At 51.1% G+C, this 15,214-nt stretch overlaps 1 protein-coding gene across 4 annotated transcripts in view; it reads right to left on the reverse strand.

Annotated features, from left to right (window-relative positions):
• Positions 1–912: 912 nt before the first annotated feature.
• Positions 913–15,214, reverse strand: part of CPT1A (carnitine palmitoyltransferase 1A) — a 50,162-nt gene continuing 35,860 nt past the window's right edge. For 2 of the 4 annotated variants that reach the window (XM_032490059.1, XM_032490058.1), the window contains exons 14-19: positions 13,594–13,758; positions 6,813–6,947; positions 4,853–5,005; positions 4,102–4,215; positions 3,813–3,905; positions 913–3,095 (exon numbers count right to left, since the gene is read on the reverse strand). In XM_032490059.1, the coding sequence (XP_032345950.1) occupies positions 3,009–3,095; positions 3,813–3,905; positions 4,102–4,215; positions 4,853–5,005; positions 6,813–6,947; positions 13,594–13,758 (747 nt within the window). In that variant the 3' untranslated portion in view covers positions 913–3,008. The remainder of the gene's footprint in view (positions 3,096–3,812; positions 3,906–4,101; positions 4,216–4,852; positions 5,006–6,812; positions 6,948–13,593; positions 13,759–15,214) is intronic. The other 2 variants (XM_032490057.1, XM_032490055.1) reach the window with 1 other exon arrangement.

Raw genomic sequence — 15,214 nt, forward strand, 5'->3', positions numbered from 1 at the left:
TGTTGGCTTCCTTATTCTTAATATTATGGCTGGAAAACTCACATCTCATTGAGCTCTGCTGTGTTTGGGGGTAGGCCTGAGAGTGCACCTTGGGCTTCCCAACCCGTAGGGTCTAGAAGGTAGCTGACAGACACTGCAGAGCCCAAGTAGAAAACCGTGAAGCGCTCGAATTTGCCTGAGGAGGACTTCGAGCCCCAGCCACCCTACTCACTCACCCGCACGTAGGCATGGCTGCTGAGCAGCGCCCGGGGTCTGGTGTGCATGGCCACCCATGAGCCACCTTGCCCGACAGGATCAAAGGCCTGGAACCTTCTCACACTCGCAGTTCCTAGAACACTCTCCCGGCCCTGTTGGATTGGCCAAGGCCGGCTCTGTCTTGTGATTCAAGCCTCAGCTCAAACCCCTTTCGAGATCAGCCTCCTTCCCATGCCAGCTACTCTTCCACCACCCACACAAACGTGCCCAAGGAACCCATGAGATCCTCTGGGAGGTTCCCTTGGTTCTCCGCCTCCTCCCACTGGAGCTTGATCTCCACAAATTGACAGTCAGAACCTGGTGGGGTCCCTGCTGTATTCCCAGTGCCCAGAACAGAGCTCAGCACACAGTAGGTGTGAAAACTGAATTCATGTGCTCATTTAACAGGTGTTTCCTGAGCACCTACCACAGGTCAGGCACTGTTCTAGGCTCTGGGGCAAGGAAGAGGATACACAAATGAATGCAGAGTGGAACTCATTGCCCTCCTTAGCAGCTGCCCTTCTCTGCCAGGTGCGTGAATTTAGTGATGTCCACTCTGCCCCACCTGAGGCCTTTTCTGTACATCTTGACCTGTCGCCTTTGTCCCGGTGCCTGAGCCTGGTACCTGACTTAGAACCTCCTGATCAGCATGACAAGAGACAGAAACCAATACTGTGGTAGACTGGGATTAATGTTTTTATTAATGATAACATTCAGGTGGCATTTCTAAGATTTACATCCAAAAGAGCATATTGTATTTACACGCAGTGGACAGTCCCAGATAACAAATTCAGACCACAGCTCTGTTAAGACCATGGCTGGTTCCAAATTAAATTAAATACATAATACTCTTACCTCCTCCTTTCAACGTGTACAATAAAACCCCCCCTCTTCCTCCTTTTAAGGAATATAAAATTGCATTGATAACTGCACTGATTAGCAATACTACATTTGAAACATTTAAAACCTGAGAGACAAGCCTGAATACATTCTGAGTGCTATCACGTCTGCGCTTGACTTCCCGTGTGGCCGCCAGGCAATACAGACAGGTCAGTGGTCAACAGTGTACAATTTCGATGGCCCTGGCTTTGACAGGGAGCCAGGCCTGGCTGAGGCAAAGGGGCTGTATCCACCCCCAACATACACACATCCTTGACTACAAACCACAGATAAACAGGGTCTTTTCTCACTGTGGCTGATGGATCTCCTTGTTGCTTTTTTTTTTTTTTTTAACCTCTTCTCATTTCTGCTTGCTTTGAAGAGGAAAAAAAAGTCTTTGGCCCATTGAGGCCCATTCACATCACAACCTGTATGTGAATAAAACACGCACGTGCTCTGGGGCAAGGGCCGTTCCCTGGCTCCAGTGGGTCAGCCTGGTCACTGTATCACTGGGCACAAAACTCTTATAGAGGCAAGCCCGACCAGAGCAGAGGGATCAGAAAAATAAATATACAATCTAAAAAATGGACAAGCTTAGCTTCTCATTACAGCCCAGAGTAGGTGATCTCATTCCATGATCCTTTATTTTTTACATTAAATACTGAAAATGATTCAGTGCATAATCACTTTTTGGTCAATCACTCTTTCAAAAAAGGCACTCCCACCTAAAGGGCCAGCAGTGTGAAACCCAGCGCCCATCACACACGGCGTTCGCCGAGATGACCCGCCCCCCTCCACCGCCCTGGAAACGCGAGAAGGCCCCTCTCTCGCCAGGTGGGGTTAGAAGGTGCTCCTACCGGTGCATCAGCGCTGCGTGACCCTCACCTCCTTGGGGTTCCCTTTTCTCAAGTTTTGTTCCTTTCTCAGTCTAGGCAAGCAGGAATCCTGAGGCACCTATTCTATTTTAGTTTTCAGTGAGTGCTCGGGACACACACCATTCCACCATCACAGCCCTGGCTCCCCATTTCTGACACATGCCCGTTTTCTTTTGTAGCTAAATGATGAAGCTGAAGGCAGGCAGTCTGATGGGGGAATCCAGTGCAGCTGCCCGCATAAGGGGATAAGGGGACACCACAGGAACATGCTGAACACAGGGTTATCCACTCAGTAAACTGAGGCGGGAGTGAGACCTCCACAATTCCACCTAAAGGCTCTGCAAAAGAAATCTTTCATGCGGTCTCCCCTTACACTGAGAGCCTTCCACTTTTAAGGCACTGGGTTTTGAAGACTTGCAAGGTCAGTAAAACTAAAGATGAGACAGACTATGTGCTGCAAAGAGGCAGAAGCGAATGCAGACGACCAAACCGGCCAGTTACAGTTACCACAGCGACAGAACTGTTCCCAGAAGCACAGCGTTTCTCAGTTAGTGCATTACTTGTGCGTCCGCTATTGACGGTTACCATCTTCAGCTCAAATGGTGCTTTTCTCTCCAAGCAAAAGAAACGTTTACATTGCTCTGATAAAATTAAATGCCCATAAGTCCCAGGGATGCGGTGGCTGCGGAGGACGTGGGCCATGTCCATTTCCAACGTGTGTGAAGTCACAACCCCACTCATTCCTGAATTCGCTCAACAAGTTTCCTCCCTGAATAAACACAAGTCAGCGTGAAGACTTTAGGGGGACTTTCTCAAAACGTCCCCCCAGTTAGGACCTGCTTGGAAGTAGTCGGGTTATACTTCACATGGTGGAGCCTGCGTTCTAGAAATGCAAAAACACCACACCCTCGATGGGAGGAAAGCAACTCTTCATCCTGAACTACACAGGATTCATAGCTATTTATCATTTGGTTTTTCATCAGAAGAGCTCACTTTCCTTCACCGCAGCCATCAAGGGATTTACTTGTTGGAATTGGCGCTGAAACCGAACAAAGTGATGATGTCAGCCATTGCTTGTTTCAAGTGCTTCCCGAAGCGGTGAGAATCCTGTCGTTTAGAAACAAAAAACACAGATCACAAGGTGGACGTTGCTACATTTCAAGTCTTTTCCTCTGTGATCTGACTCAAAGAACTAACATTCCTTTTTGCCAGATCGCTAAGCTTGCTTTAAAGGCTTAATCACTAAGTTATACAGTACAGGGAAATGTGAACAGTTGGCAGAGATAATGATTTCTGTGTTTGTGCCCTAAAGCTTCCCCTGATGTCATGCATTACATAAAACACACAGGTAAGTGAATTCCAGTCTTCTCTGTTAAAGGTGAACCTGGCACTGCCTGTCAGGCATTGCACAATGTGGAAAGGAGAGAAAGGATTAAGTGTGCTGTGCTAGGAAGGGGGTCACATGATCCATTCACAGAGAACACCGCCGACCCGTTTCCTCACACATGTGTATTTCTAAGCACGTGCACACGAATCTTAGCCCACCCCTCAATGTTACCCAGAGGCTCGAAGTTGCAGAAGCACTCCAACAATAAGATTTAAAACCACTGCTACCAGCAAAGTTGAAAACACTTTCAAGCAAATTAGACAGATCTTGTTAAAACTTTTAAGAGAATTTTACGATTCCTTTTTTGGAAAACTTCCAAACTGAGTGAAAGTTACACAACTGAACGGAAATTTTCTGTCAAATTAAGGATGTGCTGCTCTTAAAAAGAAAACAGTAAAAATACCCCGTCTTTAGAAGAGAGGACTTTTTCTACTCACTGTCTCGGGGCACGAGAACTTGGAAGATATGTGAAAATTGATGAGGTCATCCCCCACGAGAATGTACGACACACCATAACCATCGTCAGCAACCTGCAGAAAAGCACGCTTGAATGTAATCGTGGGAAAGGAGCTGATGTGAAGAGGGAATTTCAGACATTCTAATTATGAGACTACCATTAACATCTGCATGAATGACCAGCGAGGTTAACGGGCGCTCAGAACAGAGACAGACACACCCTATTCCCGAAGCTCGCTGCTCTGCAAACACGGATGCCCAGCCACTCACCGGTCCGAAGCCCCCTCCGCTCGACACATACTCCGGATTCCTCTCCAAATTAAAGAGCTCCACCTGCTGTGGAGGGGTTTGGCTGGTTGATAATCTCCAAGGTTCAGATAGGACCTGTTGAGTAAAACAAGGAAATGCTGCAATAACATGCCCCAATCCCAGTCTCTTCTGTCCCCGAGGAGCCCCGGTGGGAGGACAAGAAAAGGCTTGCTCGGTGTTTGGACCATTTCAGACACCAGAGGTCCCTGAAGGGCTGGCCAGCTCAGGGCAGTACATCTGCAAAGAGGGATGGAGCGGGTGAGGACACCTGGACTGGAGGGGCCAACACCGGCTGAGTGTCCTGCGAAGGAAAAGTGGCAGATACATGAAGCAGGATTCAGAACCGGGGCGGTGGTGCACTGGAGCAAACTGGTACCAGCTCCCGGGAGCTGACTGCCCCATTTCCAGGAATCTTCCAAGCTGCTTGTTAAATCCAACCGTTATTAAAAACTTAATTTTATAAACTGAAAAGTAAATAAAACTATATTAAAAATGAAGATGATAAATACTCAGAGCACATCATTTCCTAGTTATTTTAGTGCAAGCCACAGCATTCCAGAGGTTGAAGAGACGCAGCTCACATTTTCCACTGTGATAACAGTTAAGCCCTAAGACCCACTCGTTAGCCTGCTCTGAATGGCAAAGCTGTACTACAGATCTAAGTTTCAGTTTAGCCAACAAACCTGAGCGGGCTGCCACAGAAATGACTCACCTCCTTCAGGAAAGGGGAGTCGACAGCCAGGTATTTGGACACCACGTAGAGGCAGAAGAGATGGCGGTCAATCCCCGAGCCGGTCATCGCCAGGCGGTAGAGATGCTGGTGCTTCTTGGATGCAATCTTGAATAAGTTGAGCCTCTGTTCAACCTAAGTCCCAAAGGACGGGGAGTTTCAGGTTGTGCGTCCAGAGTCTGAGCTCCAGGATGAGGGTCATGGCCCTTCTCCCCAGCGGCCCGACTGGGCGCTGAGACAGCCGGCCACTGAGTGGCTCTGGGTGGTTGCCAAGGCGACCTGACCAGACACCCCACCAGCCGACTGCCCCTTCCCCAGATTCAGGCTGCAAACTGGGAGGCTCAGAGGCTACTGGGAGGCGGGTTATTGGAGAAGCAGTTTTGGGTCCTTTGTGCCACCTGCTGGGTGTCATGTCACCTTTTACACAATGGAGGCCACTGAGTAGGTGGGAAGGCCCGAGCCTCCAAGTCTCCTTGTGCGGAAATGGAGCTCCGTCCCTCTTGCTCACTGCAGTGTTACTGCAGGTTGTAAAAAGTCCTCCAAAGTGGCCTGGCAGCTCTGCTGAAACAGCGCTCTGGGGCCTCCAAGTCTGACCCGAAAAGGCTGCATGAGGTTCCGCTGGGCCCTGTCACGTCAGTCACAGAACCAGGCAGCGCGGCGCCCGTACGGGGACGTGGAGGCCCACCCGCTCTGGATCGGGTCTTCAAGGCTGCTCTGAAGGCAGCTAATGACAGATCAGAGAGACCCGTCATGATACCCAGAGTTCTGCCCACCAAATCGAAAGCTTTTCCAGAACAGAGTTCTCCCCAGAGCAGGGCAGGGAGCCCCAGGCCGTGTCTCCTCCGGGGTCAGCAGAGTCACCTGCCCTCCGGGTCAGGCAGAGCCGGGCATGGATCTGGCCTTGGCCCCTACCTAGGTGGGCGGCCCAGCCATTTGCTGCATTCACCTGGATCTCTGTTCCTTTAGCTACGAAAATGAACTGATAAAACTTCAGGCCACCACCAAGATTTTCAAAGGCAGTGGAGAGAAAACCCAGAGCCCTGAGCAGGGGAGCTTCAGTGCGGGCAGCAGGCTTCAGCAACCCCGAGCAGAAGGCTCCCCAGTGTGAATGAGAACTATTTCCTGCCATACCATTAAGCAAAGGACACTGCAGCCCTCAGCCATCAGCCACTGCCACCGGTCCCGACAGTGAGCCGGAGGGAACCCAGGATGGAGACAAGCAGACAGCCCACAGCCAAGCTCTGGGCCTCTGCAGCCTCCCCCAGTGGTGTCCCCTGAGGGGACTCAGGACAGGAAAGAACAGGACACTGGCCCTCGAGAGCTCGGGTGCACATCAAAGGAGTGATGTCAGTGAGCCCAGACTCTTGCATCTTCCCAGACACAGAAAAGAGATCTCTGGTTTTCTCTGATTAACAGTAATCTTTCCATGTTCCGACTACCTGCTTTGTTGCAAAAACTCCTATATATCCTGGTCCCTCCCCAACTTCTTCTTAGAGCTCTTCTGAGAGGCCGCCTCCCCACCCGAAGTCCTCAGAAATGTCTCCAGAACAAAACTAACTCTCAGTTTTGGGGCTGGGCATCTTTTTTCAGTCGACACATGGATGGTCACTGTTTTCTCACCTAGACTCCAACTGCTTGCAAAGTCTGGCAGCACCTACCTCCGACTCCGTTCTTCCTCGGCTGTGTACCCCTGGTTTAAAGACTTTTAGGAAGTATAATCTGATTGGTAGATGCCACAGAACGGCAGAAGACCGCCACAAACATTAACCTTTGCGTCTGCCCTGATGGTTCCCTTTTAATACTTTCTGTCCCCTCAAGGAGGGTAGAGGAAAGGAGGAGATGGAGTTGCTGGAGAAGGAATGCCTGGGGTCTCCCCTGGGAAGCCTGCCCATTAACCTCAGGAGTCCTGAAAAGCACGGTTGTCCCCGCCGGGCACACATACCGTCTGCGTAGGGTCCACCATGGCCAGCACAAAGTTGCACGACTCGGTGGTGCAGGACCGCACCGTCTCCGTTCGCCCTTCTCGGAAGAGCCGGGTCATGGAGGCCTCATAGGTGAGGGAGAATTTGCCCATGTCCTGGGGGAGGAGAAATAGTTTAACACAAGGCGGGGTACGTTGACCAATTCTGAAGCCTGAGGGGGTCGGGTAAGCTCAGCAGGGAAAAGCAGACTTCACCGTCAGCTGTAGTTTTTAGTCATCGTCAGTTTTTACACGGGGTTATGCAGCAGGCAGGTAGGAATGTCATTAGCTTTGAAAAGGGTGGAGGGTCCGGGCTTCCGTTTCCAGATTCAACCGGTGCCTGGTTCCTGAGTGTCACCCACCTGCCCGAGTGCAGACGTGGTTATGGGAGGAATTCAGTACAGGACAAGGAGATCCACATGCAAGAGTTGGAAATTATCTAAGAGAAGGAACTGGTCAGGAACGTCCTTCTCCAGGTGGGCAGCAAGTGGGTGTGCGGTGGGAGCCTAAAGCCCAGACGGCCCCTGTTAGACAGGAGTGGGAATAAAAGCAGAAGGAAGAGCCGTCGGGGGCTGGCAGATGCCAGGGGACAGCACAGGGAAGGTCTCTTTGGAACATTCTCATTTTCTCAGTGAAATAAGAAAGTTTGCCTGCTTGGGGGGCTGGGTAGAGCTCAGTGGTAGAGGGCGTGCTTAGCATGCACGAGGTATGGGGTTCAATCCTCAGTACCTCCATTTAAAAAAAAAGAAAAGAAAAAACACTTTTTTAAGTTTGCCTACTGAGATTGAGGATAGGGAGGTGCTGGGAGTCAGAGAGGGGTGTGAAATGGCTCCTGGGGTGTAGACAGTGGGTTGCCGGTGCCACCAGAGTCGGGGCCCACAAACTAAAACGAGCCGGCAGTTTGGGGTTTTCCTCCAGCCACGCTGACTTCTCGGTGCAGGGTCAGAGCAGGCAGACACCTGGAATGAACCGCGGGTGGTTCTGCTGTGCTTGGAGCCTCAGGGCCGAGGTCAGGGTGATGGTGACAAGCTGTGCGCTTCATGCCCAGGGAGGGAAAAAGAGAGGCAAGATGGGCAGGCGGAGAGGGGGAAGGGCGGTGGCCGCGATGGGGCCAGAGGGGGACAGGATGACAGGAAGAGCTGGTGGTGCCTGCAGCTGGGACCCTGCAGGTGGTGTGAGGCCGGCACACAAAGGCTGGAGATGGAAGCAGCAGGTGGCACATGAGGACAGAGACAGGTCCAGGGGCACACGGGGCAGCCACCACCCGTGTTCTGGGAGGACACCGCCCGCAGACCACCAGATCAAAAACGACCAGGTTCCCCACGTGGACAGGAAAGTGATGAGAAACAGTGTGTGGACCCAAGTCATCCCTGAGCAGACTACATCCCTCTGGGTATATGGGTCCTGGTGGCCCCAGAGGGACAGAGGACACCCTGCAACAGGCCAGCGCTGTTAAGGAAATTCTGGCGAGGGCAAGGCTGAGCTTCCAGCGTGTGGTCCAGACCTGTGGGTAGCCTGGCAGGGCTCTTTCCCTCCCCACGGCTGGAAGGGTTGACTTAACATTGGCTGTTCCCGCCATCCTGCACATACAGTGATAAAGCCATCGGGCCACCGGGTGAGGGACACAGCCCGGAGGTGTGTGAGTGCCGTCCCAGCCTCTGGTGTTCCACACCCAAGGTTTCCAAGGCGCCCCCAATACCCAGCACAGAGATCCACCAGGTCACAATACACATCCTTTAATACACCGGTTATTAGATTTCCCTTGGATGGCATCTGAGAGGTTCTACCCCCTCACTCTGCTCCACAGTCAGTAGGGGGGCCCCAGGTGAGTCACCAAATATGCCGTTTGGAGAACTCTGTACAGGAAGGGAGCTTATTCCGGGGGGCTTTCCAAGGGGCTCATCAGGAAGCAGTGGGGGATACAGAGGGAAGGAGGGAACATGGGAAAAGTCTAAACGTGGTATCTTAGTCATTTAATACGGGTTAACTTGGGATGTATGATGCAATGGTTTATTTGAAGTCAGCTTTCCAGCATCACACTTTAATTGTGTAAGTGGTGAGCACGATCATGCATTACACCCACAGTTTAAAAAATGACCATCTAAAAACCTCGTGGCCAATGCACTGAACATTAGTGTGCTCAGACGCCTCACAGAGCCAAGCCGGGTTATGCCTGCAGCCCCACTTAACCTGCTATGATCGGGAGGGAGCGCGGCCGCCCGCCACCGCCAAAACATCTCCAGTTCCTAACGAGCAGGATCGACAAAGTCTATAAAGATATTAACACACAGGGCGTGAGAACACAAACTTCCACACACTCGGCCTGCTGCCCTGCAGCTGCTGCTCAGGTTGTGGAACCTGGATGAGGGGCTGGGGGGTTTCACCTCTAGTTTCCAAATGGGAACTAGATATGACCTTAAGGCCGGAAGTGAACACCTACAGACTAAAACTACGACCACGGCCCAGTGTCTTCCTTAAATCAATCATTCAGTATATAGTCGCGGACGCCTCTTCCCCGGTGGCTGTCACGTTCCTGGCACTGGGCAAACCAGACAGATCACAGCCCTGCCCTCAAGGAGCACACATCCTGCTGGGAGAGATGGGGTATGAACACACGTGTGATGTCACAGAGAGACAGAAATAACGCCCGGTGAGAGAAGAGTGTGACGGGGAGTGGGGCCATCGTAAACAGGAGATGGCAGCACTTGAGCAGACACCTAAGCAACCCCGCCTCAATCTGGGAGGCAGCAACTGCCAGTGGAGAGCAAGTGCAAAGGCCCTGCGGTAGGAACGGGCCTGGCACGTTCAAGAGCAGCAAAAAGGCCAGTGTGTTGGAAGCAGAGGGACTGAGGCCCAGAACAGCACTAAAGGTTAGTACAGGGACCAACCAGATCAGTGGTCACTAACCTTGAGGAAGTTAGCTGGATGGGAAATATGTACAATTTTTAATTTCCACCCATTGCCAACTGAAATACATCATTTAGAAGCGCAGGCAACAAATCCCAGTCCTTATGAGTAACGCCTGTGACTCTGGACAGAAAAATCACAACTATTTTCACATCAGATTACAGTTGTTGCAGATCCCAAAACAGCACCTACACGTACCACTACCTCTGAGTCAGCAGACCTGCTGCTTGAAATTTAGCGCCTCAAGAATTATGTCTACTGTGCCACAAACTGATGCTTAACGCTTTGACGTTTGCATGTTAATCACCTGGTTACCTTTGTAACCCTGTGTCTTCCATTTTATGCTTTATAAACATTATTCTGAAAAGGGGTCCCCAAGGCTTTCTCAAACTGCCCAAGGGGTCCAGGACACCGAGAAGGTTCAGAAGCCTGGACGGGTCTGAATGTCAGCTCTGCAACAAACCCTATCCCTGACAGGGCTGGCGTTCAACCAAGTGTGCAGGGAAGAATTTCTGAATGGAAGCATCTGATTTACACTCTCAACAGATCACTTCAATGGGTCATTTATAACAGACTGAGTGCTAGGTGAAGACCTGGCCTGGGGGAGGGACAAAGAATGAAATTCTGCTCATTTCTGGCCAGAGGGCAAAGAATAAACTTAAGTGCTGGGGTTATTAAAACAAATAATCCTTAACTTTGAAAAAGTAACTTAAGAGTAATTGTAATACATGTTTGTGCAAAAAATTAAAACAGAAAAATGTAAGAAAACGAAGATGAGCCTTCCCAGCACGGCCGCCAATACTTCCCACCTATCCTTTCCAGACTGCACACTGTAAAGCCAGAGGCATGAAACGTCTTCTGTCGGATGCAGGCAGTGAATACCCTCGTCTTGGTGGGCCGGTGGCCTCTGCTGCAGCTGTCCAGCTCGGCCACCGCAGCCCCAAAACAGCCATGGACAGCATGGCAAAAAGCGAGTGTGGCCGGGTGCCAATGAACTTTATCTCTGCTCTATGAAATTTCACTTGATTTTCACCTATCATGGAATGTTCCACTTCTTTTAACTTTTTTCAACTATTAAAAATGTAAGACCATCCTTAGCTCAAGGGCCACATGGACACAGGCGAAGGGTGGTGGCGATCTGTGGGCTAGAGTCTGCAGACCCCTGTAAAAAATGGCTAGTGTCCCGTTTTGTTTTGTGGACAAGGTTTGTTCATGGAATATACCGTAGAGACCGTTTCACAGTTAGGTAATACTCCATGTATGAAAAAATATCATAATTTAACAAATTTCATATTGAGAACTTTTTAAGATTGCTTCAAATTTTTACAGAGGGGCAAACTCATCTTTGCGAACCTGTCCCTTCTTTATGGGTACAATTTTCAAAGCAGAACTAGCCCGGGAAACAGAAGTACTTTCCCATGTCGTGCTTCCGGCTGTGTGCGCTGCACAGATCACTACTCCCAGCTGCTGAGGAAGGACACCCCTTTCTCAGCCACCCTTACAAGCACAGCAAGCTCTCTGCAAAATGCAGAGGCAAAAATTCAGATCTTATTTAAATTGCACTTACTAAATTCTCCACGTACCTTCCATGAGCCTTTGTATTTTTCTTCTCTTCTGAACCACCAAACTCTGCTCTGACTCCATGTTTCTATTGGGCTATTTTTCCCAAATGGAACCATTTAGCCAGTTTTTCCCACTCCATTGACTAATCAAGTCGCCCCTTCCCGCCAATGTTAGCTTAACTGTTATACAGTCTCATGGAACCATTCGGGCACCCCAACCACACCATGTTAATTACTATTAGCTTCTAATTTCTATATTTTAGGCTTTTGAGAGAGCAGGGCTCCACCTCCCCCTGCCCCATCTCCACTCTATTGCTTTTTCTTTCTCAGAATATTACTGGTTATCCTCAAATATGAGCCTGTCATATGAACTTGGAGATCCATTGGTCAAGCTGCTAAAATCATCTTCAGACTTCTGACTGTGTTCATACTGAACGTGTGAACTGGGAACACTCACCTCCAAAATCATGGCCTTCCCTCCTTTCCAAGGGTGTCCATCCCTTCCTGCCCAAAGATCCTGTCTGGCTTATATACAGAGGCCTGGGGAGCCTAGGTTTTTGCTTCTAATTCACAGCACATTTTCCAACTGTGTCTCCTACTTGGAAATCACTGCTGTACCAGGAAGAGCCTGGTCTCTGGGTGATTCAGCATGAGGTCTCCCTGCTGTGCATGCTTCCTCATCAGAAAAGCTTTTCTGCTGTCTTAACCAGAGTGACACTGGTTCTGGGAAGCCATTGGGCAGCTTCCTTCCTTCCTGAAGTCTCTGGAGCCACCTGCTTATCAAAGCCACAAAGCTGCCTTGAGACAGTTCCTGGTGGCGGGCGGCTCTCCGACAACCTCCCACTGTCACTCACACAAAGACCTTCTCAGGCTGTCTGCCTTGTCTGTGGCTGGCTTTACTCATTTGTGCTGCTGCAGAAAATCATCCTTTCATCAAGATTGTCAAGTGTGTTTCTATGCAACTTGGTGTTCTCTTATTAAAATCTTCCCTGATCTGAAGTTTCACCACCTTTTTACAGCTCTTATATTTATGTGCAGTTTGCTTATCAACTTTAAAGATGAAGATAATGAATTCTAAGATCCAGCATCTCAGTCTTGTTAGAGCTTTTAGCCGCTTGATCTGCCAGACAAAGTCCATGTCTCCTGCAGTGACCCTGCTTCTGTCTAACTGCTTCTGGTTCATGCATCTCAGGGACTGTGTGACTTGGGAAAAGAAAGCATCGTGATCGTGATCATCTTTATGGAGAACTGCATCACAGTCGATTTTAAGTACAGTTTTGACCCATCAGTTGTTGCTTATCTGATACTAACGCTGCCCCTTTTACTGTTATGCATCTGTTTATTTTCCCTGCTTGAGTTACAGAGGGGTCGAACCTGCAGGTACAGACTCCGGTGCCGCCACCTGGATCCATCCATCCCTGCCACCTACATTAGTGTCACCTTGGTGGATCACTTTGCTGCTCTGGACCTCGGTTTTCTCATTTGTAAAATGGGCCAATAACAGTGCCTCCCTGGTGAGGGGACTGCGAGAGTGATATGTGCAAAGCACTCAGACCAAAGTCGGATCTGAAGCAAAACTCAAAAAAACGCAGAACTGTTACCCAGGACTGCACGTTATGTCTGTGCACAGCACTCAAGGTTTAAAATAGAAGTACTCCGTTAAAAACAGGGCATGTCTTGAGCCAATGCCACAGGACTTCTGCTGCCCCTGGAACCAGGAGTGCCCTCTTAGGGTGGAATGTTCCATCCAATGAAAAAAAAAGTCCCACTGAGGTCCTCCTAGAGGCCTAGGCTGCGCCTCCAATGGGGCCGTTGAGTGCAAGCCAAAATTTGCCGAGAGAGGTGGTTGAAATATCCCAGGCTTTTGCACATCTAGGGACCCTCTGCGTCCCAGAGCACCTCCCAGGGGGCAGGCATGTCCCATTTTATGGGAGAGGATGTGAAAGGTCAGAGACACCCAGTCATGTGCCCTAAGTATTTCCGCGTTACCAAACCCCAGGATCGGTAGCTTAAAGGTTTAATTCCCTTGCGCAGAGCAGACAGATCTCCCTTGGTGTCCACCCCCCACACTCCCCCATCCTGCGTAATACAGGAAACGGCTGCTGCCCGAGGGGTTCTGCCGGATGCGCGGCCCCTCCCGGCTGTGGCAGGAGCACCGCACACGGGGACACGAGGAGGCGGTGTCCACTCCCGGGACGGTCTCCGGCCTTCCCTACCTGTCGGGCAAACGGCCTTGGGCCCGCGTGGAGGGACCCCACGGGGCTCAGGACGGAAGCCCCGGCTGGCGGCCTCACCTTGTAGTGGGCCAACTGCAGGGCGAGCTGCACGAAGCCGTCCGGGCTGGTCCGGCACTTCTTGATCAGCCCTTTACCAAAGGTGGTGAACGGAAAAGAATGGAAGTCCACGTCGTTGGCCAGGCGGGTCGCGGTGCTCAGGGACATCTCTACAACCTCCTGGCACTTGAGGAAGAGGAGAGAAGGTTTACTGAACGGGAGGGAAAGTCCTGACACATGCCCTGAAGAAAGTGGCAGCTGGCTTCCTGCGCGGCCAGCAGGGGTGCTGCTCAGATACACACACATCACGCTCTCTTCTTGGTTTTTTTTCCCCCTGATCTTTCGAATCTAAGAGCCGCAGTAAGTTAGCTATGTGTCTCCCCTCCCCCAGGTCCCCACTCCCTTGAAGAGGGCGGAACAGGACCAGGAGGGACGCATGGAGGAGACTGGGGCTTCCTGGTCTCCCATGGGCCCCCAAGGCCATTTCAAACAGTCACGGGTTTTGTTTTGTGAGATTCACTGTCCTGACGTGCTGCCCGTCAAGGGACCAGCGTTAAAAAGGACACGGACCGCGGTACAAGCACACAAGGGAAGCGAGCCCCCAGCCACGCAGCCATGTCACACGCACATCTCTAGGTGAAAGAAGCCAGCCCGAGACGCCTGCGTTCTGCACGGGCCCAGCTCCGCGGCGGCGGGGAGCGGCAGCATGACGCAGCCGGTGAGAAGACCAGAGGTGGCCGGGATGGCGCCCCCGGCACAGGGAGCGCGCCGCGGGACGCTGTGACGTCCTCAGACGTTTGTCCACAGCACAGAGCGCACAACCCCAGGAGTGGACCCTCCTATGGGCCATGGGCCTTGGTGACGATGACCTGTCGGTGAGCTCTGTCGACGGTAACGAATGCACCAACTGGTGGGGCAGTGGGAGAGGCTGTGCGTGCATGGCAGCAGGGAGGACACAGGAAGCCCCTGTCCCTTCCACTCAGTGCTGCTGTGAACCCAGAACTGCTCTAAGAAATAAAAGCCATTAAATTATTTTTAACAAATGGTAGGTGACTTGGTCAGCTACAAGGACCCTAAGCCACACACTTTAGCACAAGGTTACACCTCTCTGAGGGACACACACCAGCCCCGGGCATGCAGGGTGGATGCAAAAAACGCAGGCAGGAGACTGCTGCACTAGATCTGATATTTTCTACATCGAAAATGACTTCTCAGGTCCCAGGAGGTCCTGCTTGGATTAGATACGCTAAGATTTGGTATTTCCAGCCCTAAAATCTCGTCCTGAAAGGGCTCCCAGTGACCCGCATTGGAGAACACTTCAGAGGGACAAAGGCTACAGATCAGTGATTCAGAGTATTTCGGCTCCAAAGGAAAAGCTCTTGCGTCTCACTTTTTTCGCTGGCATGTCTAGCTAAGTGTGAGCTGGGACTCTCACTGACAATCTTAGCCAGAAGCTTTACATGGAAGAAGAAATATTTACCAAGGCTTCTAAGCAACAGAAACCATAGTGGCCCCGCGACTCCAGGAGGAGCTCCCCGGGCGGACAAAGCTCCGTCTCCGCGGCCTTCCGAGGAGCTCGCGGAGCACTCGGGAAGGGCAGCCGGACAATTCGACTGTGAGCCTTTCAACTCACTGCCCACCC

This window comes from Camelus ferus, chromosome 10, assembly GCF_009834535.1.
Source record: "Camelus ferus isolate YT-003-E chromosome 10, BCGSAC_Cfer_1.0, whole genome shotgun sequence".
Lineage (NCBI taxonomy): Eukaryota > Metazoa > Chordata > Mammalia > Artiodactyla > Camelidae > Camelus > Camelus ferus.